At 43.7% G+C, this 24141-nt stretch overlaps 1 protein-coding gene across 1 annotated transcript in view; it reads left to right on the top strand.

Moving 5' to 3' along the window:
* Positions 1-24141, top strand: part of lama4 (laminin, alpha 4) — a 50478-nt gene extending 26337 nt beyond the window's left edge. The window contains exons 19-40 of the mRNA XM_034161664.1: positions 350-535; positions 6148-6287; positions 6391-6555; positions 8403-8548; positions 8684-8846; positions 10398-10531; positions 10614-10785; positions 12022-12153; positions 12230-12372; positions 12480-12609; positions 12842-12979; positions 13133-13266; positions 13380-13544; positions 16069-16216; positions 17925-18115; positions 18218-18407; positions 18525-18683; positions 20897-21056; positions 21480-21607; positions 21681-21774; positions 23642-23761; positions 23838-24141. Of these exons, the coding sequence (XP_034017555.1) occupies positions 350-535; positions 6148-6287; positions 6391-6555; positions 8403-8548; positions 8684-8846; positions 10398-10531; positions 10614-10785; positions 12022-12153; positions 12230-12372; positions 12480-12609; positions 12842-12979; positions 13133-13266; positions 13380-13544; positions 16069-16216; positions 17925-18115; positions 18218-18407; positions 18525-18683; positions 20897-21056; positions 21480-21607; positions 21681-21774; positions 23642-23761; positions 23838-23983 (3284 nt within the window). The 3' untranslated portion in view covers positions 23984-24141. The remainder of the gene's footprint in view (positions 1-349; positions 536-6147; positions 6288-6390; positions 6556-8402; positions 8549-8683; positions 8847-10397; positions 10532-10613; positions 10786-12021; positions 12154-12229; positions 12373-12479; positions 12610-12841; positions 12980-13132; positions 13267-13379; positions 13545-16068; positions 16217-17924; positions 18116-18217; positions 18408-18524; positions 18684-20896; positions 21057-21479; positions 21608-21680; positions 21775-23641; positions 23762-23837) is intronic.

Below are 24141 nucleotides of genomic sequence, written 5' to 3'. Positions count from 1 at the left end.
GCCGTAAAGATGAGATCGATTTCAGAACGTCTACAATCTGGGTCCAGAACCGGAGCTGACTGGTCCTGCAGGAGGAAGGAGACATAGCGAGACCTGATGTCTTCACGCCAATCAAATCAGTTGTTTTAGAGTTCTGGGAGCAGGGACACGCCCACAGAGCTCCAACTCCTGCTGGACTTAATCAGTGTTAAAATCGTGTGACTAAAGCGGTTGCTGTAAAGATGACTGTGCATTCTGTCCAGTTGTCATGGTAACACAGGTTAATGTGTTTCGCTGATGAATCTTTGCTGTGTATCTTTTGGCATCATGTGTCAGAACCTTGACTGAGTTTATTTCTGGATCTACGCAGACAGAACATCTAAGCGTCTGGACTTTACCCAGGAGATTGCTTACCAGACCGTGAACAGGTCTGTGGAGGTTCTCCAGAACATCACCCCCATCAGCAGCAAGGTGGAGGAATGGGCGAGCAACATGAGAAACAACGAGTACTCCACAACCGCCTATGAAGAGGCCGTCGTCTCTGCCGGCGAAGCAGGTATCACCTCAGAACGATTCAGCAGAACATGAGAATTTACTTCTGGGAAAGACTTGAGGATGGACTGGATCAGATCAGGTCATCTGAGGTCATATTTATAAATACACACAATTGCAAAAGATCATCTAAAAGAAATCATAACTGTAGTAACCTCAGAGCAACTCTACATACAAAACTACATCTGAAGACTGACTGATTCAATCAGAGAAAACTTAACAATGGCCAGGAAAACCTTCCTTTAACAGGAAGAAACCTTCACCAGAACAGACTCAGGCGAGTGGCCAGTCGTTTGATGGAAATGACACTGATGTTTTAAGATCCATTCTTGAAAAGATATTCAAGTAATTCGAGCAGCATTGGGGAATCTGTCATCACAGCAACCCCAGAATTTAGTTCAATATCCCAAAGAGTCCATCAAGCAAACAACCAGGAATTGTCCGGAGGTCAGATAGGTTGGTCACTATCAAGATGGAAGATGGCGCCTGTGACTGGCGTGGCCGTCGCTCGGCTCCTGTTGTGTTGGTTACTAATGGCCACTTTTACAACATTTGTTATTTTAGCAGCCTGACTAGCAGATGGAGGTGTCTTGGCTTTACGGACTTACGATCGGGACTCTTTGTTTCATATCAAGGAGACAATGGAGAGCCTATTTGCTTCACGAGACAGGTTCAACCAGGCGTTTCCTCTGCCCCTAACTATCAGCTCCGACTCACCTGATTATCTGCTGCTGTTGAGGGCGCCGTGTAAGATCCGCAGGAGACTGAGGAAAAAAGGCTTTTTGGATAAGAGGAGAAGAGGCTCGCGGACTGGTGTCCAGGTGAAGAGAAGGCGTGCAGCGGCGTGCTTGGGCGCCAGCACCGGTGGCCGAGGACGGGCTCACTTCCTCTACCACATTCCTCTCTTTGATGTGTGCGATGGCACATCTGCATCGACACCTGTTCGGTTAGGTACGGGTGTTCTAGACTTTTCTCAGCTCTGGTATCCTGGTGGCGTAGTTCCATCGCTACTGTGCACTTCCGTGTTTACGCCTCCGCCTGCACGGATCAGCTGGAGTCCACGTGACCACTGTCTTCGTCCTATCCCATTGCGAGCCTCAGACAGCGCCTATGTGACATCGTCCACCTTGCGCCTTGGTTTATTGAACGTGCATTCAATCGCCAATAAATCATTTTCCCTGAATGATCTTATATCAACGGAAATGTTGGACTTAATGTGCCTTTTGGAGACTTGGCAGAGAAGAGGAATTTCTTCATTTAAATGAGCTCTGCCCTGCTGGGTTCTGTGTCCTTGGGAAGCCCTGCCCCTGTCGCCGTGGTGGGGGCCTTGCCATCGTTTATAAAGAGGATTATGTTTGTAAAGGGGTACAGTCACAGGATTTTCCCTCCTTTGAATCACAGTTGGTCAAGGTGGGTTTCTCAAACCCATTTTTCTGTGTGTTGGTTTATCGCCCCCCCCCCCCCCCCCCCCCAGGCCCTGCTACTGCCTTTCTTAAGGATTTTAGTGACTTTTTATCCTCTATTATAACGTTGGAATCTGTTTTAATTCTTGGAGATTTTAACCTTCATGTTGATGACACGTTATCTTGCTCTGCTATGGAGCTTTTATCGTTGACTGAAGCTTTTAATTTTGTGCAACATGTTTCTGAGCCCACTCACCAAAAGGGTCACATTTTAGATTTAGTTTTTACACTTGGCCTAGACATTTTAAATATGTCTATAAAAGATGTCCACTTGAGCGACCATAGTCTTGTTTCGTTTGACCTGCATTCCAGCTCTGATCAGAAGCCCTTAGAAGTTAAGTCTCGGAGGCGTATCATCACTGCTGAAACTGCAGAAAGATTTTCTTCTATGTTTAATCCTTGTTTGTTCACTGATTTTCTTGATGTGGACATTTTTATCCAGTGTTTTAACCAACACTGTGATACTATTCTTGATCAGTTGGCTCCTGTTAAATACAACGTGTCTTTACAGAAAAATGAGTGCCCTTGGATTAATGAAGAGCTCTTAAGTCTTAAGAGACTGTGTCGTAGGACTGAACGCCTGTGGAAATCCTCTAAACTTGAGGTTCACAGGCTTCATCTCAGGGAGCTGGTTCTATCATATAACAAAATGGCAGAGAGTGCCCGTTCTGTCTACATACGTCAGCTGGTGTCTGTGAATAAGAAGAATCCCAGAGTGTTGTTTGATACAATCAACTCTCTTGTATGTCCTGCTGCTTCAGTTACTCCTGTGTTTTCTGAAGCTGACAGCAATGCTTTGAGTTTTTTCACTGACAAAATCAAGTTAAGGATAAAATTCCACCCTCCCTGTGTGGTACTTCTACTGTTATTGAGCCTGTTCTCAGCATTTGGTCTTCATTTAGGGCTGTGACACTTGCTGATATTTCCGCATCGGTGAGCAAGATGAAACCTTCCTCTTGCTCATTGGACATCCTTCCCTACAGGCTCTTTATTAAAGTATTTGAGGTAATTGGTCCATATGTTACTAGAATGGTAAATCTTTTTTTGTCCACCGGTGTGTTTCCCAGTGCTTTTAAGCATGCCATAGTGTTGCCTCTACTGAAAAAACCAGGTTTAAATCAAATGGAGCTAAGTAGTTTTAGACCTATTTCTAAGCTCCCATTCCTGTCTAAGATCCTCGAGAGGGTGGTTTCAGACCAACTGACACTCTTCCTGGATCAGAATAACATTCATGACAGGTTTCAGTCCGGTTTTCGTAGACAACACTCTTCGGAAACGGCTCTTTTGAAAGTGTCCAGCGACATTGATGTCTGCTGATGCTGGGAAATCCACCGTGTTGGTTCTTTTGGATTTGTCCTCTGCCTTTAGATACTGTTGACCATCAGGTCCTGCTGAATAGACTGAGGGATCATGTCGGACTGTCGGAGTCAGTTCTTCGGTGTTTTTTTTTTTCATATCTGTCTGGGCGCAGCTTTAGCGTTTTTGCTAACCAGATAAGGTCAGAGTCTGCGGACCTGTTATGTGGAGTCCATCAGGGTTCTGTATTGGGCCCCATTTTGTTTTTATTGTACTTGATCCCTTTAGTTAGGCTCATTCAAAGATTTACTGATGTCTCTTACCAGTTATTTGTGGATGACATCCAGCTTTACTGCTCCTTTAAGCCATCTGAGATTAAGAGGCTTGATTCCCTCCTCCATTGTTTGGCGGAAATTAAACAATGGCTAACGAATAACTTTCTTCAGCTTAACGCAGACAAAACAGAGACATTGGTTATTGCCCCTGATGCCCATATTCCAGGTATTCAGCAGTACTTGGGAGACCTGGGCCAGTCTGCTAAATCATGTCTTTGAAACCTGGGTGTCATTTTTGACAAAGACATGTCGTTGGTACAGCATTGTAAACAGCTGACGAGGAATTGCTTCTTTCAATTAAGAAACATCTCTAAGCTCAGGAAAATGGTGTCTCGAAATGATTTAGAGCTTATTATTCATGCTTTTGTGTCAACACGTTTAGACTATTGTAACAGTTTGTTTTCATGTCTAAACAAGAAGGAGTTGCGTCGACTGCAGCTGGTACAGAACTCTGCAGCAAGAATTCTGACACAAGCTAACAGAAGGACTCATATTTCCCCAATTTTAAAGGAGCTTCATTGGCTGCCAGTGTCCTTCAGGTTCAATTTTAAAATTTTGGTTTTAACTTTTAGAGCTCTACATGGCCAGGCGCCTCCCTATATCTGTGACCTTATCCAGCCTTATGCCCCTGCCAGGGCTTTGAGGTCTGTGGACCAAAATCTGTTGATGGTTCCTCGCACCCATTTTTCAACCAGAGGAGAGCGATCCTTCCAGGCTGTTGCTCCCAGGCTTTGGAATGGTCTCCCGCTCTCTCTGCGCTCACTGGACTCTGTCGATACTTTTAAAAGCCAACTTAAGACTTTCTTTTTTACTCAAGCGTTTGCTTAGCTTTTAGGCTGCTCTGTGATCTTATGTTATGTTTTATGTTTTTATGTCTCGGCCATTGTCTGATGTTTTGTGTGGTGTACTCTGCTTTTATGTTGTGAAGCACCTTGTGGCTCTTGTCTGTGAAAGGTGCTATATAAATAAAATTTACTTACTTACTTACTTACTTACCCCCTAGGGTGGCAGAACCTCAGCGGTATTTTGGTTACATATCTACAGGGACTTTAAAAAAAGGTATGATAGCCATCACAGGGTCGTAGCTGTAGCCAGTTAGGAGTCAATGAAGGATTCCACAGAGGTCAAATTTAAAAAAATACTCCAGTCATATTAAGAAGTAAGTGGCTGGGCTCAGAATAAACACCTCTGAATCTTAAACACTGGTAATCTTCTAGAAAAGGATGGACTTCACCATCCAGGATGGAAATGAGTTGATGCTCCAACTGAAGGAGCTCAAGTGTCTGGAGGTGTTGCTCACTAGTGAGACAATATTCATAGGAGAGTTGAGGTGTTATCATATCTTCTAATCCTCACCTGTGTTACACCTGTGTTAAGGTACTTTTGGATGTTGGTCCAACGAATGACATCACAGATACAAGTGGATAAAACATAATTTCCTTAAAGGGGGCGAGGGGGTGCAGGACTCACCCTTTGAGCAGAATGAGGACTTCTGACCTCCAGAAGGAGTTCAGAATAGAAGCACTGCTGATCTACATAAAAGGGAGTCAGTCGAGGTGGTCCGAGGAGCTTATTAGAACTTCTCTTGACGTCTCCCTTTGGGTGGTTCCTGCACTCTTATTTCACAGGTCTTCCTGGGACTGTTTGGGTTTCCTTCAGACACTCCGGTTTCTTCCCACCATCCAAACATGCCTGTCAGGTTTATCTTCCATCAGCAGTTTACGGCATAATAGGAACTTGAGTCACTACAACAACACTGACCCCGTTAAAAACAGCGAGGGCAGAAACCCCTGTTGGCATGGCAACGTGACTGGAAGCGTGCCCTCGATAGTCAAATCTGACAGTTTTGCTCACTGTTTAATTCTTGTATCTTCAGCTTTAGTTTCATAAAACTCAGATAACTTTCATGAATTTAGAACTTTAGTCACACGACATGGACAAGAAAGACCAGAACACTGTGCTCTCGGCCCAAACGGCCCGTCTTTTAGACAACGTGCCCTCTGATGTGCTCCAAGAGGAAGAACATTTATGGACAAAGCTAACCGGTTACAGCCTGTTTTACAGACCTTGAGTCACTTTATCTCAATTTGAATATTAGACAAAACAATCCCCTGAACCAGCGTCAAATCACACATCACTGCTGGACCCGGTTACACCAAAAACAAATAAATGAGTGAACTGAGCAAAATGAATAAATGTAAATAAATGAATAAGTATAAATAAATGGATTCATAAAAAGGCATATGGGAAAACAACAACATTAACCAAAATGAATAAATGTAATAAGTTTGACTACAGGTAAATAAATGGATACACAGAAAAAAGTACTAATGGAAAAAAAAACCATCAGGACCTACTTTTTTCTTGAGTGTCAGACAATCAGGATTTTTCCTTCAAAACAGGTTTCTTCTGTAAACCAGTGGGTTTTTTGACTTTTGAAGGTGACTTTAAAACGGTGTTGTACAGTGCGTACAGAATGATGCTGAATGATTTGTTTTCTTCTTGTTCTGCATGATTTGTAGTGGACAACCTGAATGTTCTTGTCCCTGAACTACTGGACAAACTGAAGGTGGTTGAGGAGAAAAAACCGACCACTAACGTGACCACCAACATCATGAGGATCAGGGAGCTCATAGCTCAGGCCAGGAGCGTGGCCAAGAAAGTTAGTTCACCGCCATTATCATTTCACTGACCCACCTTTGAGGACACATTTATGTCTTGCTTTGTTATGTACAAATATTGTTTAGTAACCCACTTTGCACCAGATCCAAGTGTCCATGAAGTTCAACGGCCAGTCGTCAGTAGAGGTTCATCCTCACACCAATCTGGAAGAACTGAAGGCAATGACGTCCATCAGCTTGTTTCTTAGAGTGGACCCTGACAAGGACCCGATAGAGGATCGATTCATCTTCTACCTGGGAGACAGAAATGTGAGGAAACTGGGGGAGGGGTTTTGAACTTGGTAGTGGATTCTATGTGCATAGAAGGTGGTGTACCATCCATTCACTAACTGGCTGGTTGTGAGTGAGTTGTTCTGCTGTGGCGCGACTGCATGATAGTAAACTTACCAGTAAAGCACACGAGTACGAAGAAGAGTAATTCCTCTTCAGAAAGTCACATCAGGTTTAGGACTATGCACTGGTGGTGAGTACTGACTTGTAAATCATCACGCAACTGCTTTGAGTTGCAACTGGCAACCACCCGAGCAGACCCACAGTCGAAAGTAACCTTCTACTTTAGCCGGGTGTTATATTCGCTGATGAAGCGAGACAAAGGAACACCTCCATTTCGGAGTGTTAGAGGACAAGTTGGGACATGTCCAGCTCTCCACAAGTTCTTTTATACTCACTCGACTGGTAAGCACTGAAAGCCGAGATAGACATGTCCCAACTTGTCCTCTAACACTCCGAAACGGAGGTGTTCCTTTGTCTCGCTTCATCAGTGAATCGGTCGTGACGCGCGAAGCCTCCGCGCGGCTTTCCATGACAAAATCTCTTGTTAAAAGTGAAATCTGCCGGAAAATGGCTGATGTCCAGGTCTTGTGATAACCAGAGAAAGAGCACACGACGGTCTCGTATCCACAGAGCCATCAGCTTAGAAATGATCCAGTGGTTTGTGCCGCATCGTCGCAGCTCGCAGCGCGGCGCACCGACCGTCCTTTAAAGGGGTCCTTAAACCTGTAGTTAAAGTCCTTATTCTCTGTGAAGCCCGTAAAATTTTCACTGAAAGCCAGATAAATTTTTCGAATGGTTTCCAGGTGCCAGTCTCTAACAGCTTCTGAAAAAATTCTGATGGAAAAAAAGTCCTTTTCATTCTGCCATTTCCAGACAATGAAAATCCGACGAGGGGGCGGGACCACTCCTTCCCAAGGCGTGCTCACAGGCGAATGACATCACTGACAGGCGTGGAAAAACCCACGCATGCGCACGAGGGTTCAAGCATGTCTGACGTAAAAACATATGAATGAAATCCATATAGTTTTTGAAAAAAATAAAAAGGTACGATACTTTACGGACAGACCTCGTATGTCCAGTGAAGGTAAGGCGGGGCTCAGTTTGGACACCCATGTCTCTTATGGATTTGGTCTGCAGAAGCAGTGAAATGTCGATCTGGACACGTGAAAATTTATGTTAAATGTAATGATTGGCTCCTTCATCTAAATAAAACATGGGAGAAGCAGGGGGACACCCTGGAGTCTTCTACGGCAAGGACAGACGGAGCAAGTCCAGTTTGTTATTTATGTTAAAAGGTGCAGAAGCCTTCAGTCCATTTGTCTTACAAGTGCAGAACAGACAGAAGTCAGGATTTTTTTTTTTTAGAGTAGAATAATCCTCTGATCCACTACTTTACAAACTCACACTGAGAGAACTTGTCCAAAGCAAGATTTGCTGGAAACACAGAGGACACTTGGCTCTTTCTAAAGGTCTCCAAGAGTCATCTGTGACAACAGAGCAACTGTGCACCTCCAGAGTTGTAGAGAATTTACATCAAGACCATCAGACCCGGGAACAGAAACTCCACAGCTCCCCAGTTTGGGGCCCCTGTTGAATTTAAAGCTTTTCACTGTGGAATAGTAGCTTTTGCCTTCAAAAGAGACGACAGTCACTGTGCGTGAGAGGGTTTAAAATGTTTTCTGTTTTCTGTAGGAAACTCGTGTCTCAGTGATGATTCTTTGTTTTGTGACACATCAAAAGGAAGAACTGTTTTAGTTTTCTTAGTGAAGCCAACTCGCCGCGATTCAACCCACTGTGACCTCGTCGGCTGGTTTTTGCTTCAGGGTAAGAAAGACTACATGGGGCTTGCCATCAAGAACGACAACCTGGTGTCCATCTACAACCTCGGGGGAGAAGATGTCGAAATCCCGCTGGGTTCAAAGCCTGTCAGCCAATGGCCCGCACTCTTCAACTACATTAAAGTAGAAAGGTGCTGATAACCACTTTAATCTCAGGCGGTAACTCTGACGCAAGTGTGCCAAGACCTGATATATTCATCTGTAGCCATCACCTCGCCATTGCTGGTGGTAAAATAAGTACTCATGCTCCTTTGTGCCCCCTACAGGCTGGGCAGACATGGCAAACTCTTCCTCACCATACCGAGCCAGACGTACACAGACGAGCAGAAGTTCATCCAGAAAGGCGAGGCCTTGGGTACCGACTCGCTGTTCGACATTGACCCCAAAGATGTCGTGTTCGTTGTGGGTGGTGTTCCTGAGGGCGTCCGGGTAAAGTATTTTCTCCTCAAACAGCTGATATTTCCATTTAACTCAAAAATTCATTGAGAACAAGATGTCAAATCACAACACGACGTATCCTGAAAGTTTAATTATCAACATGACTGTATTTCTGGGGGGGGCGCTGATGTTGGCAAAATGACATGTTGGAGCCACTAGTTGAGTTCACAACCAATAATCATAATAGCAAGAAGTCACACTGTCATCTGGTCGGCATCAACAAACCACTTTTCCTCACTACTATACTGCCCCTTGTGGATAGTGGAGGAAATTATGGAAAAATCCTTCAAATTATGTTATAAGCATGAAAGTTGGCATAAAGAGTCACATTGAGGTACTCTTCAAAATTTTATAAGGAGCCAAGTGAAAATCAAAGATGGCTGCCATTTTTCAATGTGGTCGCTAAATTTCAAGCCAAAATTTTTCCCATGTCTTTGAAGATTATTGATGGATTTGGGGAATACCCTAAACCCAGTTTTGCCATTAATTGCCCATCAAGAGACCTTTTATCCATCCATTTTCTTCCGCTCTATCCGGAGTCGGGTCGCGGGGGCAGCAGCTCAAGCAAAGCCGCCCAGACCTCCCGATCCACACACACCTCCTCCAGCTCCTCCGGGGGAACCCCAAGGCGTTCCCAAGCCAGCCGAGAGTTGTAGTCCCTCCAGCGTGTCCTGGGTCTTCCCCGGGGCCTCCTCCCAGTGGGACGTGCCTGGAACACCTCTCCAGCGAGGCGTCCAGGGGGCATCCAGAAAAGATGCCCGAGCCACCTCAACTGGCTCCTTTCGACGTGGAGGAGCAGCGGCTCGACTCCGAGCTCCTCCCGAGTGAGGTCTCCTCCGAGGAGGAGGAGGAGGAGGAGACCTTTTATAATGTGTAAATATTTATTGGGATAACATGTTTTTAAACTTGAATTAATATTTTATTTTCTTGACCCAGTCAGGGACAAAAAACATTCTATAAACTACTTTCATAGTTACCATTAAAATTGGACAGAAAATGCAAAGGATCTATTCAAATTTTAACGGGACAATTTATTTTTCCTTCATTGTTATTACATTTTAAAATTAAAATAAATTTTGTGGACAGAAACTTCAATTTCAGCTGTTTGACTGTTCAGTCACTGACAAGTTACACACATAAATGTTAATTTATTAATTTTTAAAAGCTAACATCTGTTTTAGAAGTCTAAAAAACAAATCTAAACTGTAATTATTCAAATATGTTGTTTCCTTCATGAGCTACATCAAAATTAGATTTTCACCATTGCTGTCGGCAGACATCTTGAAAAATGACAGCCATCTTGGATTTCTCTTTGGGTCATCAGCTCATTTTGAAGAGTTTCCACAAACGTTCCATGCTTGTATCATTTGAACAAAGAGTAGTCATCAGTTATCTGTTATCAGTGAGCTGCTCTGCTATAAACTGAAGTGGTAAATGTTCGTCAACACATTATTCATCATGTGACTGATCTTATCGGTGTTTAGCCTTGTGTCCGTGTTTTGGTGTAAATTCTAATTCATCCTGGTGGGATTTGTGTTTTAGTTGCCCCCTCCGCTGAGTCTCGCCCCGTTTGTGGGCTGCATCGAGTTGGCATCGTTGAACAACGAGGTGATCAGTTTGTACAACTTTAAAGAGACCCACAGAATGGACGTGGTCGAATCGCCGCCGTGTCCCAGGTACCCATTGGTTGGGGTTGACCTTTAACCCTCACTCAGCTGTTGTTGTGCGGTCCAATCAGATTGCTCTCTGTGCTCTCAGGTACAAGTTGGCGTTCTCTCAGAGTCGTATTGCCAGCTACCTGTTCGACGGCACCGGTTACGCTCTCATTAACAACATCGAGAGGCGGGGCAAATTTGGAGTCGTTACCAGATTTGATATTTCAGTGCGAACAGTCGCAACCAATGGCGTCCTCTTCGTCATGGCCAATGGAGTAAGTCCAAAATACAAACACCTTGTTTTCGCATTCAAATGTGTAACTGCTGAAAATGGGATTGCAGGTTTATCCCCAAAAATGTTTATTAAACTGCTATTTTAAATTGATCTATTTAGCTATTTAAAAGCTATTTTTCACAGCTGTAGCTTGTGCTTATCAGGAGAAATCCCGTCCTTCTGTACACTTTCATATCGTAACCTCAATCACAATTTTTATACAAGAATACTGCGAGGTCAAAAATGATGCATTTCTGACATTTAGAAATGTATTTTTTGCTGAATTTTGGGTTTCAAGTAAGACATGCACCACAAGCCCTGAAGTGCTCCACATTGCTCACTAGATGGAGACAAAAGCTGCTCAAATGTGCAGCAAGATCTCGACTGTTTATTCATTTGAAAAGTTAACTTTTGGTGAAAATAAGACGGACTGACAGACAAAAGTCGAATTACTACAGTTGAGTCCCTGAACTTATGGGAACGTACTTCTATTCCAACGGACTTAATAGTATAATTAAGTTTAAAAGAGCATAGTTAGTTGAGAATAACTTTACCTGTTAATAATTATTTATAAAGCATTTTTAGGTCTGAAATTTCAAAGTATTATATAGAATTAATATAATAGTTGTGCCACTTTGGGGCAAATCTGGTTTAAATTCAAACTCCTTGACCCCAGTGGTGTCGACCTTCATCAGATTGAACCCTTTAAGGGTGATTCCAGAGTCGACCATCAGCCACAGAGCAGGTTTGGGGGAAATCAGTTCAAGGACCTGAGAGGACTCGAGCACAGAGACGGACACGACCTCGATCCCCATGACTGACCAGTGGTAAATTAGTCCTCTTCTGGGCAATTCTGGAATCCACTTCCATTTCATATGTGTGCAGAGATTAGGACAAATCAAAATGAAAATCTAAATGTTAACCTTTGACCCCAATGACTTTGGCCTTTGCCAAAACAATCCCTTGAATTCCAGGACAAATTCCAGCCACAGACCAAGTTTGACAGGAATCATCCAAAGGACCTGACAGGAGTAAAGAACAAATGACCGACTGTTTCTCGGATTATAACACGATTGATCCCGGGTTAAACTGAAGGGACACTTTATCTTTTTGGAACCATGGTAACGTTGTGCCTCAGTGCTTCATGCTTTATCTGACAGAGTTAAATATTTGACTGGTATTTTGCAGGTAAATTATCATCACCATCGCACGTGATGTGTTTTAATCTTTGTTTCAGGATAACTACTTCCTGTTGGAGCTGAAGAATGGTTTCCTGCGCCTCATGTATGACTTTGGCTTCAGCACCGGGCCAAACCTTTTTGAGAGTAATCTACCAAAGCTGCAAATAAATGACGCGCGATACCACGAGGTAAGAGTTTGGTTCCGCCATCTGCTGTCAGCGTGAACCTGGCTGCTGTAACTGTGCCACTGTCGTGTCTACGCAGGTGTCGGTCATCTACCACCACTCAAAGAAGGTTATTCTGCTGGTGGACAAAAGCCACATTAAATCTATGGAGAATCCAAAAACCACGCTGCCCTTCTCAGATATCTATATAGGGGGCGCTCCATCACACATCCTAAAATCGAGGTGAGTTCCTGTTATCCAAACATTGCTCAGATTACACATGCAACACAGGGATACCCACCCACTGTGTCACTACACGACACCGACAGTATGTGTGTGTGTCACCTCAGGCCGGAGCTGTCCTCGGTGGTCGGCCTGAAAGGCTGCATGAAAGGATTCCAGTTCCAGAAAAAAGACTTCAACCTCCTGGAGGAGCCGGGCACCATCGGCATCAGCAGCGGCTGCCCTGAGGAGTCTTTTGTAAGCGCTTCCATCTCCACATGCAGCTAAAAGCAAATAAGAGGATCAGGCGGTGCATTCTCATGTGCACGCACACACACATGCACACACTGAGAATCCACACACACATGCACACACTGAGAATCCACATGTTGAGAATCCACATGTTGCCACTGGAGGCTGGTTGAAGTGTGAGCTGAAGTAAAGGAGAGCTAATGAGATGTTGAGGTGAGATGTGTCTGTATTGTGACAGATGTCTCGTAAAGCTTATTTCAATGGGGAGAGTTTCCTGGAATCCACAGCAAAGATTTCACCCTTCGACAAATTTGAAGGAGGCCTCAACTTTAGAACGCTGCAGCCGAGCGGACTCCTGTTCTACCACAGTGACGGGGTACGAGGAACTCTCTCACACACTTACTAGTCAGTTTGTTGACCAATGCTTAAAAATATAAGTGTAATTACATATTTTGTTTGCTCAAAAGGCACCAATAAAGAAACTATCTGCACGCTTGCTGTAAAAAGCTTTTATCTCCTCCTCCTTCAGCCTGATGAGTTCAGCATCTCTTTGGAGAACGGAGCAGTGGTGCTGAACACCAGAGGAACAAAAATCAAATCACACAGGAAGCAGTACAACGACGGAAGAACGCACTTCTTAGTGGCCTCCGTGAATAATCAGAAGTAAGTCTTTAATATCGCGACTGCACGCGAACAGCGCACCGACCTAATGTGGAATACATTATTATTATCAAAATGTAGATCATTTTTGGCTTTAAGTTTCTCGTCTTTGTGAGGTATGAACTGGTGGTAGACGACAAAGACAAGCAGGAGAAGAAACGTCCAGCATCAGCCACAAGATCCTCATCGGACTCCGATGTAAAAAACGTCTACTTTGGAGGATCTCCAAGCAGCAGCTTCAAGAACCTGACTGGCTGCATCAGCAACGCCTACATCAACAGGTAAAAAACATCACACAGAGCCAAAAAGTCTACAAAGCATGAACAGAAAATCCTGACTTAGAATGAGTCGGACTTTAGTTGAAGTGGAAAAACTACACAGACTCCAATCTGGGGTCCAAGGTCAGGTTCTTGATTTTTCCATCCATTCACTAATTCCCCTTTTTAAGGTACTTTGCTTTCATATCATGCCCATGTGTTGTAAATCAAAATGTTCACAACAATCTCAGATTTCTGAATGTGAGACATGTTTGTCTAGAGCAGTGTTTTTCAACCTTTTTTGAGTCGCGGCACCCTTTTTATATTTACAAAATCCTGCGGCACACCACCAACTAAAATAATGTTATAATGCTATTACCTCTGGTTTTGCGCAAAACCCAATTATCGCAATAGAAAATCGATACAGAAAACATCGCATTTCGAAAATCCTCAAGCATTTTGCGCTCTGATCTCAAGTAGGGCTGTCACGATTACAAATTTCTGGAGACGATTAATTGTCAGACAAATAATTGCGATTGACGAGTATATTGTATATTTTTTTTCTTTTTTTCCCCTTCTTTATATTCTACTATTGTAGTATAATTACACAACTCTGGAAGAACGTTTGGCTTCTGTGACTGGAGAAACTGGGAATGGTGCAACATTTTTATTTTTATCTTCATTTTACATACAGTCCCAACTTTTTCTGATTTGTGGTTGTTTCTGTTGCATTTCTGAAATTGTTTCTCCTCATCAGTCACATTTTGTGCTTAAACACTGCATTAAGCTCAAGATTGAACAAATAAATACCTTTGGAAAATAACAGCTGTTAAAGTTCAGAGTTCTCACCTGCTTTTTGTGATCTGTGCGTCTGAACATTTTTTTTGTGTGTGTATCTCAGTTCATTCATATATTCTCATTTTTTAAATATGTTTTTAAAGATATTTGACCGTTTATTTCATCTCATGATCTCATAAATTCAGCATACGACGCGCACATGGTGTGAACAGGACGGTAACGGCAGAATCACACCTTTAGAGAAAGTTCAGAGAGAAGTAAAAGCTTCACGTTTTCGTTTTGTTAACATGTTCACTCCATTTAAAATCCTCTCTCTGCTCCGCGCTTGCTGCGCACTGAACGTGTCGCGCCTGCATTCAGGAATCCCCCTCCCTCGCAGTCTGCAGCCTGTTAACTCCGCGCGCGTGCACACACAGGCACAGACACACACACCGACAGCTCCGCATTTTAGACGGCTTTTGAAGGAGACGGCACTGTTTTAATCGGCCGTCAGCCTCCTTGTTATTGTCCCGCCTTAAGACGAGAGCGAGGCTGCAGCACAATGACGTCAGATTCTGAGTCGTTTTATGCTTTGTGGATAAAATAAATAATTCACGGTAATCGCGAATATGAAAAATAATCGCAAATATGAAAAATACCCACGGCACCCCTGAGGATCGATCACGGCACCCTAGGGTGCCGCGGCACCCCGGTTGAGAATCACTGGTCTAGAGCACTATGTGTAATATTTAATTTGACTCTCTATATCAATTTATGAAATGTATTCTTCAAATCTTCAGTGAATATACATTTTTTTATTCATGTGGATCAACTGTTTTGGTGTTAGAAATGGGTTTACCAATGTCTTCAGGTCATGAGAGTAAGGTCATATACATATGAAAAAGATTTTAAAACAATGTATAATAAATAAAAGAAATAAATAAAATATGCACCATGCAGTGCAACATCACTTCCTGCTGGGAACTACATGGCAGAGAACATTCCAGAACAGTATATTTTGTCAAATAATATCCCTTTCCTGTGTGCTGTCTTCTACTCTTGTCATATAATTCCTTTGTCAATGAATAAAATCCTTTTGTAATGAAAACTGATGTCAAAAAATTAAATTTCTGCCTTGGGGGAAAAAACTTCTGCACCATCCTGACAAAAATATTCCCTCCACATGTTTATTCATGTGGATTTTGATTGTGACACTAAATTTTTTTTAAAAAGCTGCTTTCAGGTCACAGAACCTTTCTTTTAGAATTTATGGCCTGCGCTGGTGCTTTAGTTGAGGATCTACCAGTTACAGATGCTTGAGTCAGAGTGCAGCCTCTCACAGCAGATAGACTGAGGAGACATACCCAAGTGACCTTCTCCAGCCTTCAGGATTGACTGTGAGTCAAAGATCATCTGGAGGAGAGATTTGTTGTACAGATGAGAATTTGTGGTTTTAGGAAGCGGTCGAAGGAAGTCTTTGTGATGTTCTGGTGCTGATCTATTAATAGAAACATGATGAAAAGTACACTTAGACATGCCGGCGTGTACATGGACCTCAGCTGGTTAACCAGAATTGGTTTGTGCATAGAAGGAAATTGTGAGGTTTATACCCCACTATTTGTCCGTTTGCATAAAACAGAGTGTAAAAATAAGACAGGACACAGGGTTTGTTCCCATGGAGACTCTGTCCATTGCAGAGAACATCTCTGCAGCTCTCGTCCATTTGGCAGTCTGGCTGTCTCTCTTAAACCCTTCATCTTTGTTTCTGCAGACAAGACAGGGACATCGAGCCAGAGGACTTTCAGCGCTACTCTGTGAATGTTCAGACATCCCTGCAGGACTGTCCACTACCCCATCCTGCCCTGCTGTCAAACCACAGGGAGAACACTTCCAGAACCAAACAGAACCACTCACAAAGGGTAAACTAAACTATTTTACATGAGTGGTTCTCAGTTCTGGTTCCTGCTTCTTTTCTTCTGTCTTCAGTCTCTTTCTGCTTAAACAGCAACTGATTATAACTAAACCCAGGATGTTGTTCACAGCGTCTTAGTGGTTTTTATTATGTTTGTTCTTTTTTTACCTCTGCTTGTGAGGTAAAACTTTTAACCACGTACATTTGTTGAATTGCTCAATTTACAAAATAAATAAATAAATAAATGGTGAACTGACTTTCATGGAAATGTGGAGTCTTTCCTTGAACTAAAACAATTACTTTTCAGGATAGAGCCTTATAAAAATAGTTTCAACATGAAGCTTAGACAGTGTATCACTTGAGATACTCACTCACTCATTTTCAACCGCTTACTCCAATTAAGGGTGACGGTGGGCTGGAGCCTATCCCAGCAGGCATAGGGCATGAGATGCTGTCAGAACTATTTTTATTTTAATTCCTTTCTATTAGACCATAAGAACTGATTGGCCAGACAGACTGACTGAGGTGGAAAAGATGTGCAGCAGGTTAGAGTGATAAAAGATAAAGGAAATGTGCTGACAAGTGAACAGAGTATGTTGAGAAGGTGGAGGGAGCATTTTGAGGAGCTGATGAATGAAATGAATGAAAGACAGCAGGCAGGATGATGTTCAGAGAGCTCACCAGGCAGGGAGACAAATTAATGAGAAACTGAGGACGGCTGTGAAGTGGATGGAGAGTTGGTCCAGATGACAAACCAGTCGAGGCATGGAAATGTTTAGGAGAGATAACAATGTTTAATACAACCTTGGAAAGAGAGAGTATGCACAAGGAGAGGAGAAGTGTACTGGTTCTGATTTTTTAAAATGGTGATGTGCACAACTGTAGTAACTATAGAGGAATAAATCTGATCAACCACAGCATGAAGTTATGGGAAAGAGTAGTAGAAGCTAGGCTAGGTGAAGCTAGGTGAAGGTCTGCAAGCAGCAACATGGTTTAATACTGAGAAAAAGCACCCCGGGGGAAATGTTTTCTCTAAGTGTGCTGATGGAGACGTATAGAGAAGACCAGAAGGAGTTACACTGTGTATTTTTGGGTATAGAGAAAGCTTATGACAGGGTGCCAAGGTTGTGGTTTTACGTAAAGTCTGGAGTGACAGAAAAGTATGTGAATGTGGTGCAGGATATGTACAAGGGCAGTGTGACAGCAGTTCAGTCTTCAGTAGTAATGACAAATGTGTTCAAACTCAAGGTGAGATTGCATCAAGGATGGGTTCTGAGCCCTTTTTTTTGCAATGGTGATGGACAGCTTGAGGGACAATATGAGAGAGAAGTTTCCATGGGCTATAATGTTTACAGATGACATTGTGATCTGTAGTGAGATAATAAAGCAGATTGAGACAACCTTGAAGAGGTGGAGAAATGCTCGGGAGAGGCGGGGAATGAAAGTCAGCCGGAGGTGGTTTATGGCTGCATGGGAGGACCAGGAGGTAGGTGGCATGATGTCAGCAGAAGATTCAGATGAGAGGGTGAAATGGAGACAACTGATCAGCTGTGAAGACCTCTAACTGGACCAGGTAAAAGAAGAAAAAAGATGGTCCATTCCAAACAGTACATTCAGTACATTTCAGTGAACACTCAGAGTTTGGGGATCTTTTCTTTTGATGCAGAACTTTATCTACTGGTCAAGAATTCCTAGAACTCATTGTGGTGTTTTAGGTACAAAGGGAAGTGTCAGTCCTCCCTCTCAAACTAATGGATCTGAAGAGTGACAACCGAGGGACAACAGAAGCCCCCGTACCCTGTTACCTCTCCTCAAGTCCCAAAGCCATCCCCCAAGCCTTCCACTATGGTGGCGTCACTCAGAGCAGGCACCATTACACAGATGTACCAGACTTCCTGTCTGAGAGGTATGTCTGTAGTGAACTCCTAGGTATCACTTCAAGGTTCAGAAATCCTTCTCTGCTTCAGGGTTTGTTGTAACCTGAGTGAATCCACCTTCTGTATTCCAGGTTCAATGTCTCCCTGTCCCTGAAGACCCATTTGTCCTTTGGCCTCATCTTTTATGTATGTGATGTCCAAGAAGACAACTTCCTGGCCCTGTTCATGTCTTACGGGAGGCTGGTGTACATGTTCAATGTAGGAGATCAAAGAGTCAAGCTGGAGACTGAAGAGAAATTAAATGACAGGGGATGGCATGATGTGAGTTCATCCTCTGATTCTGACCCGTGTGTCAATCATTTGTATCTGCACAGGCGAGTGTGTGTTTCTAGTGGTGTGTCTCCTCAGTGCATCTCCTCTTCTGTTCTCCTGCTGTAGGTTATTTTTATCCGTGATGGGAATGCAGGACAGTTAATAATTGATGGCGTTATAGTGCTGAAAGACAATGCTCTCGGAAACAGTGTCTCCTGGAACGTCAGTGGTACTATCTACGTCGGCGGCATTCCTCATCGGAAAGGCCACAAGACCATCCAGCCGGTACCACACCAGAACAGCACCGACACCACGGACACACCAGCTACAGTTTACACAATCAAATCATACACAGGGGACATGTGACATGGCCAGTCCATGAAAGTGGTGAAAGATGCATCTAATTAGAAACCATGTATCGCTGACTTTGGGTGACCTAGAAAAGTCATAAGTTTTTTTTATTTTAACTGTTAGGGTTAGGGTGCAGGCAGGATCACTTTGTACAACACCTTCCAGCCAAGCTACAATCATGAGCCAGGCGGACGTGTCGACATGTTCCTTGCTGCAGAGGGTTTTCCAGGAAGTGGTGAAGAAAGGAAACACCAAGGAGGTGCACTTGTTGCTGCAGAACATGACAAACTGCAAATTAAACATCAACTCCTTCAGCTCAGAAGGACAGACGGCGCTCCACCTGTCTGTCGTTAATGGGAACTTGGAGCTGGTAAAACTGCTGGTGACATTTGCTGCTCTCAGACTGCAGGCTTACTTGTAGTTCCTAGGGTTTGTAAGAGTAGAATGGGAGGCAGAGCCTTCAGCTTTCAGGCTCCTCTCCTATGGAACCAGCTCCCAATTCAGATCAGGGAGACAGACACCCTCTCTACTTTTAAGATTAGGCTTAAAACTTTCCTTTTTGCTAAAGCTTATAGTTAGGGCTGGATCAGGTGACCCTGAACCATCCCTTAGTTATGCTGCTATAGACTTAGACTGCTGGGGGGTTCCCATGATGCACTGTTTCTTTCTCTTTTTGCTCTGTATGCACCACTCTGTATTTAATCATTAGTGATCGATCTCTGCTCCCCTCCACAGCATGTCTTTTTCCTGATTCTCTCCCTCAGCCCCAACCAGTCCCAGCAGAAGACTGCCCCTCCCTGAGCCTGGTTCTGCTGGAGGTTTCTTCCTGTTAAAAGGGAGTTTTTCCTTCTCATTGTCGCCAAGTGCTTGCTCACAGGGGGTCATTTTGACCGTTGGGGTTTTTCTGTAATTATTGTATGGCTTTGCCTTACAATATAAAGCGCCTTGGGGCAACTGTTGTGATTTAGCGCTATATAAATAAAATTGATTTGATTTGGCGCAGATATCCGACCAGCCAACAGGGAAGGCTGGAGAACAGTCATTTATAGCTACACAGTTGTACCAAATTTAAGGACAAACAAACAAAACAAAAAAACAACTTTGCAAGCATCACGACCACCAACCACTGCAAAGCAACCAAACGCGGTGCTCTTTGCACTCTCAAATCCAAAACATGGTGCTGCTTTTACGCAGGGTTTCTTCGCGAAAATTTCAGATAAAATAAATAAAATGAAACAGCCACGCCAGCCAGTTTTGTCAGTACTGATGTTTTCCCCTAAAGTGTGTAACACCTGTCGTGCGCTGCACTCCAGCAGGAGCCGATCCGTGTGTGTGTGTGCATCAGCGTGTGCGCATTTGGAGTCCAGAGCGCCGATGGCCCGCTTTTCACCCACTATAGTGTCCTCTTCCTCAGCGGGAGTGCAGATTCAATCTGTCATCTTTTATTTTCTTGTCTTTTAAACTTGTTTTATGTCACAGACAAACAGGGCACGTGCTGCTCAGCGTCACAGTGACGGCCCAGTCAGACGCACTGACTCGCTGCGCCCTCACTTGACCAGGCTGTTACAGATACATGGTCACCCCCTCTCATGGGTTACATAATGTGTGTGAATATGATGGCCACCGTAGCTGTAACACCATGTGGCCCCCTGCCCCACGGCAAGTCAAAGGCTCTGCACGGTGCGACACTTACACCCATAATGAACGTGATATTTTAATTTTTTTATTTATTTATTAAAAAAACATTACAGATCTGTTGTCAGTCCCATGACCTGTTGCATCAGTGACATTTGGCTAGATTAGAGGGTATTTATTGGTGGGTGGGTGGGGAGGGGGTGCTAGTTATTATTAGACTTCAGTATTACTCAAACTTAACATCAGTGTATTTGAATCTGATAAATCCAGACCTGTAAAGCTCTGATCAGGTCCTGCAGCTTTCTATAAAACAGGTGCACCTTCTGAAGCCTTCAGCATGGTTTTCTGACTCTGCAGTCATCGCTGCAGACGGAAACCGCTGCTGTGACTAAATCAGACAGCATCCCGTGTGTGGGTGTTTTTGTAAATCTCTTACTTCCTGTGATTTATTTCCACAGTCGGCATTGTGTTGTCTATTTATAACGCTTCCATTTCCTTGCACGTGTCTTCAGCAAAGCTTGAGACACGGCTTCACCGGCTGTGTGAAGAACCTTCAGCTCGATGGACAGCTGCTGCCGTCTCCGTCACAGACGTCCGGGGTCACGCCGTGTTTTGAAGGACAGTCTGAGACGGGGATATATTTCTCACAGGAAGGAGGATACGTGATGCCAGGTAACTGGATGTCTTAAAGTTATGTGTGTGTGTGTCTGTCTGTGTGTATGTGTGGACACACCCCCTCCCACTGTGCACATTTGTGCAGGATTTGCACAGGTGTCTGGAAGCATCTGTTTGATTCCATGGCTCATGAGATTCTTCCACGTTAATGGAGCTGTTGTGTTCAGGCGAGAGAACGTGAGACTCTCTGGGCAGCTGTCCTGCTGTGGGGAAGTGCAGATGCACGGGGGTCCGGGGGTTCTGAGGGTCTGAGGGTGGGGTCGGGTTGGTTGGGAGACTTCAGGTCCACAGGCTTTAGTGAGTGAGCTGCAGCTGCTGAGTTCAATCATTTCACACGTGCACGCTCTGCAGAGAACATGGCTGAAGAATGGAGCAAAGAAAGAGGAGACATTCTTCTTTATGTCTGTCTTCACCCTTCAGAGGAATCACTGAAGCTCGGGGTGAACTTTGAGCTGATGATGGAGTTGCGCCCCCGTGTGGCATCTGCAGTGTTAGTGCACATGCCTGCATCAGTGGGTTTTTTCACACTGTACCTCCACCAAGCATCAGTAAGTCACCCACACACGAGCCAGCCTCACTTCAGGGGCGATAGACAATAACATGCCGTGTCTCTTTATCCAGGTGGTGGCTGTCGTGAACGATGGAGTGAATGAATTCTTTGCAAAGGTTTCTCCCACACGGGGCGTGTGTGCTGGCAACTGGTACCGGATTATTGGTGAGAATTCATGACGGTGGACCATCTTTTTACACGTTATCCTGATTCACTTCTCAGGTCAGATTAGGCCGAGGGCCAGTGGGATCCACCGTGCACCCCCCGGACAAATTTTCATAGGTGCCAAATTGTTCCCTCGGGTCTACAGGATGAGAATAATTTTTGTTTCCGTGAATAAACTCATTCCCATTAATATACAATGTTACCGTTTCCATGGTAACCTTTATTCTTTCAGATAGTAGTGGGTAGAGACTTTAAATCAGTCATATCGTGCTCATTTCTTAAGATAAAGTAACAAACTTGACAAAATGAAGCAGATACATTGTCCTTTATATACAGTATGCTAATTAGCTCATTTGCATATTCATGCATATTTGTTACAATGTTGTTGTTTTTTTACAAATTTTGCACAAAATCCAATTATCATCATTTCTAAAGCCTGTTGCAATATCAGATAGGTTTATATTGTAGACAGGTATGCTCCAGTATCCTCGCTAGATGTTATTGGTCAGCTGTTCACACTAAGGGCCCTATCTTGCCGATATATTGCACATAGTCAAAGCAGGTGCCTTTATGGCAACCACCCAGGCAGTTTCAGCTTCATAACTGATTTTTAACAGAATCTGTTTTCCTCACATGAATAGCAGCAGTACAGAACACAGTACATAAGTGTTTGTACAATAAATTGACAAAAGCCTCATTTCAAATTGAGCACCGTTTCTACAACGTAATATTCAAATACTCTTCACATAAGTGGGTTCACAACACACGTACAGTCTGCTAGCACACACAGCCACGCTGATTACTGCATCAAACTTAGCAAAAAACACCAAACTTATTTGCTGTAGATTTCAGGGTGTAAATGGCAGCGTGGAGTTGGAGATGCCACAGGTACCTTTGTGCTGTTTGCTTTCATATTGTTTTGGTTTAATTTACACGACACTCTGATAGAAAAGTGTCACCCTGACCCTGAATTTTTGAACCTGTAAATATTCTGATATTCAAAGTACCATGGACAGCTCCACGTACAGACAAAACCAAGCGGGAAGCTTCAGTGCTCTCAGATGAACCCCTGCGGGAAGGAGAAGTTGCAGTTCCTTGACCATAGAAGCCTATGCTAAAATGTCTAATTTTACAGCAGAAAGAAACATATTTAGAGCCTGGTACAAAAAAAATTTATTTTGGTCTCTATACATAGTTCCCTCCTCCATCTCAACTGTACCGGGGTGAGTTTTTTGTAACATCTTAGTTTAAGATGTTTTAAGCCATAAAATTCTGTCACTTTGAGTGACAGAGGCTCAGCCGAGTGTCTCCGCCTCTCATAGCATCTTTAGCTCAGTGTCTGCTCGATGTGGGTGCTCGCTGTTGTGGAGGGAGTGTCTGTTTGTTTGGAGTATTTTCTTACAAACACCTGGAATACCGTGGTTGTGGTGAAACGTTTTAACACATCATCTAAGACGTCCTCCTGTCATATTTGTGCTGACAGAAACTCTCGTCATATTGATTGCTATATGCTAACAGTGTTAGCACTTTTAGCAGCTGATCTTAGTAGCCTGATCTGTTAGGCCATGTTAATGCAGGATTACTGAGAAAATCAGAGGCTCATAATTTTTAATGCCCACACCAAAGTAAATCATCAGGAGAACTATAAGTCATTACAATAAAGTAAATATCGTCAGATTTTCTTTTTTTTTTGTTCATTTTCACAAGTATATCTTAAAAAATGGGAAAATGCTGATTTTTCATTCTTAAGATGAACAGAAATTATTTCTTAGGTGTTTTTTTTTAAATGTTTTATTTTCATAACTTGAGTCGAAGCTTTGCAGATCTTCCGAGTTAAAATCATGCGTTCTGTTCTCGTCCTCCTCAGTGCGCCGCAACGCCAACGTGGTGCATTTGGATGTGGATTCACAGGTCAGTCACGTGGTCGGACCCGTGAACTCCAGCGTCACAAACAGCAGCCAACCAGCCATCATCAGCCGACCTCCAGGTGAGCGAGCGGGCCGGGAGCTCCGCTGAAGTCCCTGCTGCTCTTCTTCACTCATTCGCTCTCCTCCTTTTCTCAGGACTCCTCCCCCTGGCGTCCAGCCACACCACGGAGGCGTACGTGGGCTGCATGAGGAACCTGATCATAAATAACAGGAAAGTGAATTTCCGCAGAGCCGCTGCGGTTGGCGGCGCAGTCAGCGTGGGAACCTGTCCTGCGGCGTAGCCCCGCCCCCAACATGGCAGCGACCAAACATTTATCTTCTGATAGACGTCATTTTTCCCTTTTGACTTTTCTTTGACTGTAACTTTTCGGCTTTAATTTCTTTCACACAAACCATCTTGTGTCAGAAATAAATCATTCAAAAAAAATTTTTTTTCCTG

Source organism: Thalassophryne amazonica, chromosome 21 (assembly GCF_902500255.1).
Source record: "Thalassophryne amazonica chromosome 21, fThaAma1.1, whole genome shotgun sequence".
NCBI classification, from domain to species: Eukaryota; Metazoa; Chordata; class Actinopteri; order Batrachoidiformes; family Batrachoididae; genus Thalassophryne; species Thalassophryne amazonica.
This window is presented reverse-complemented; position numbering and strand designations above follow the sequence as displayed.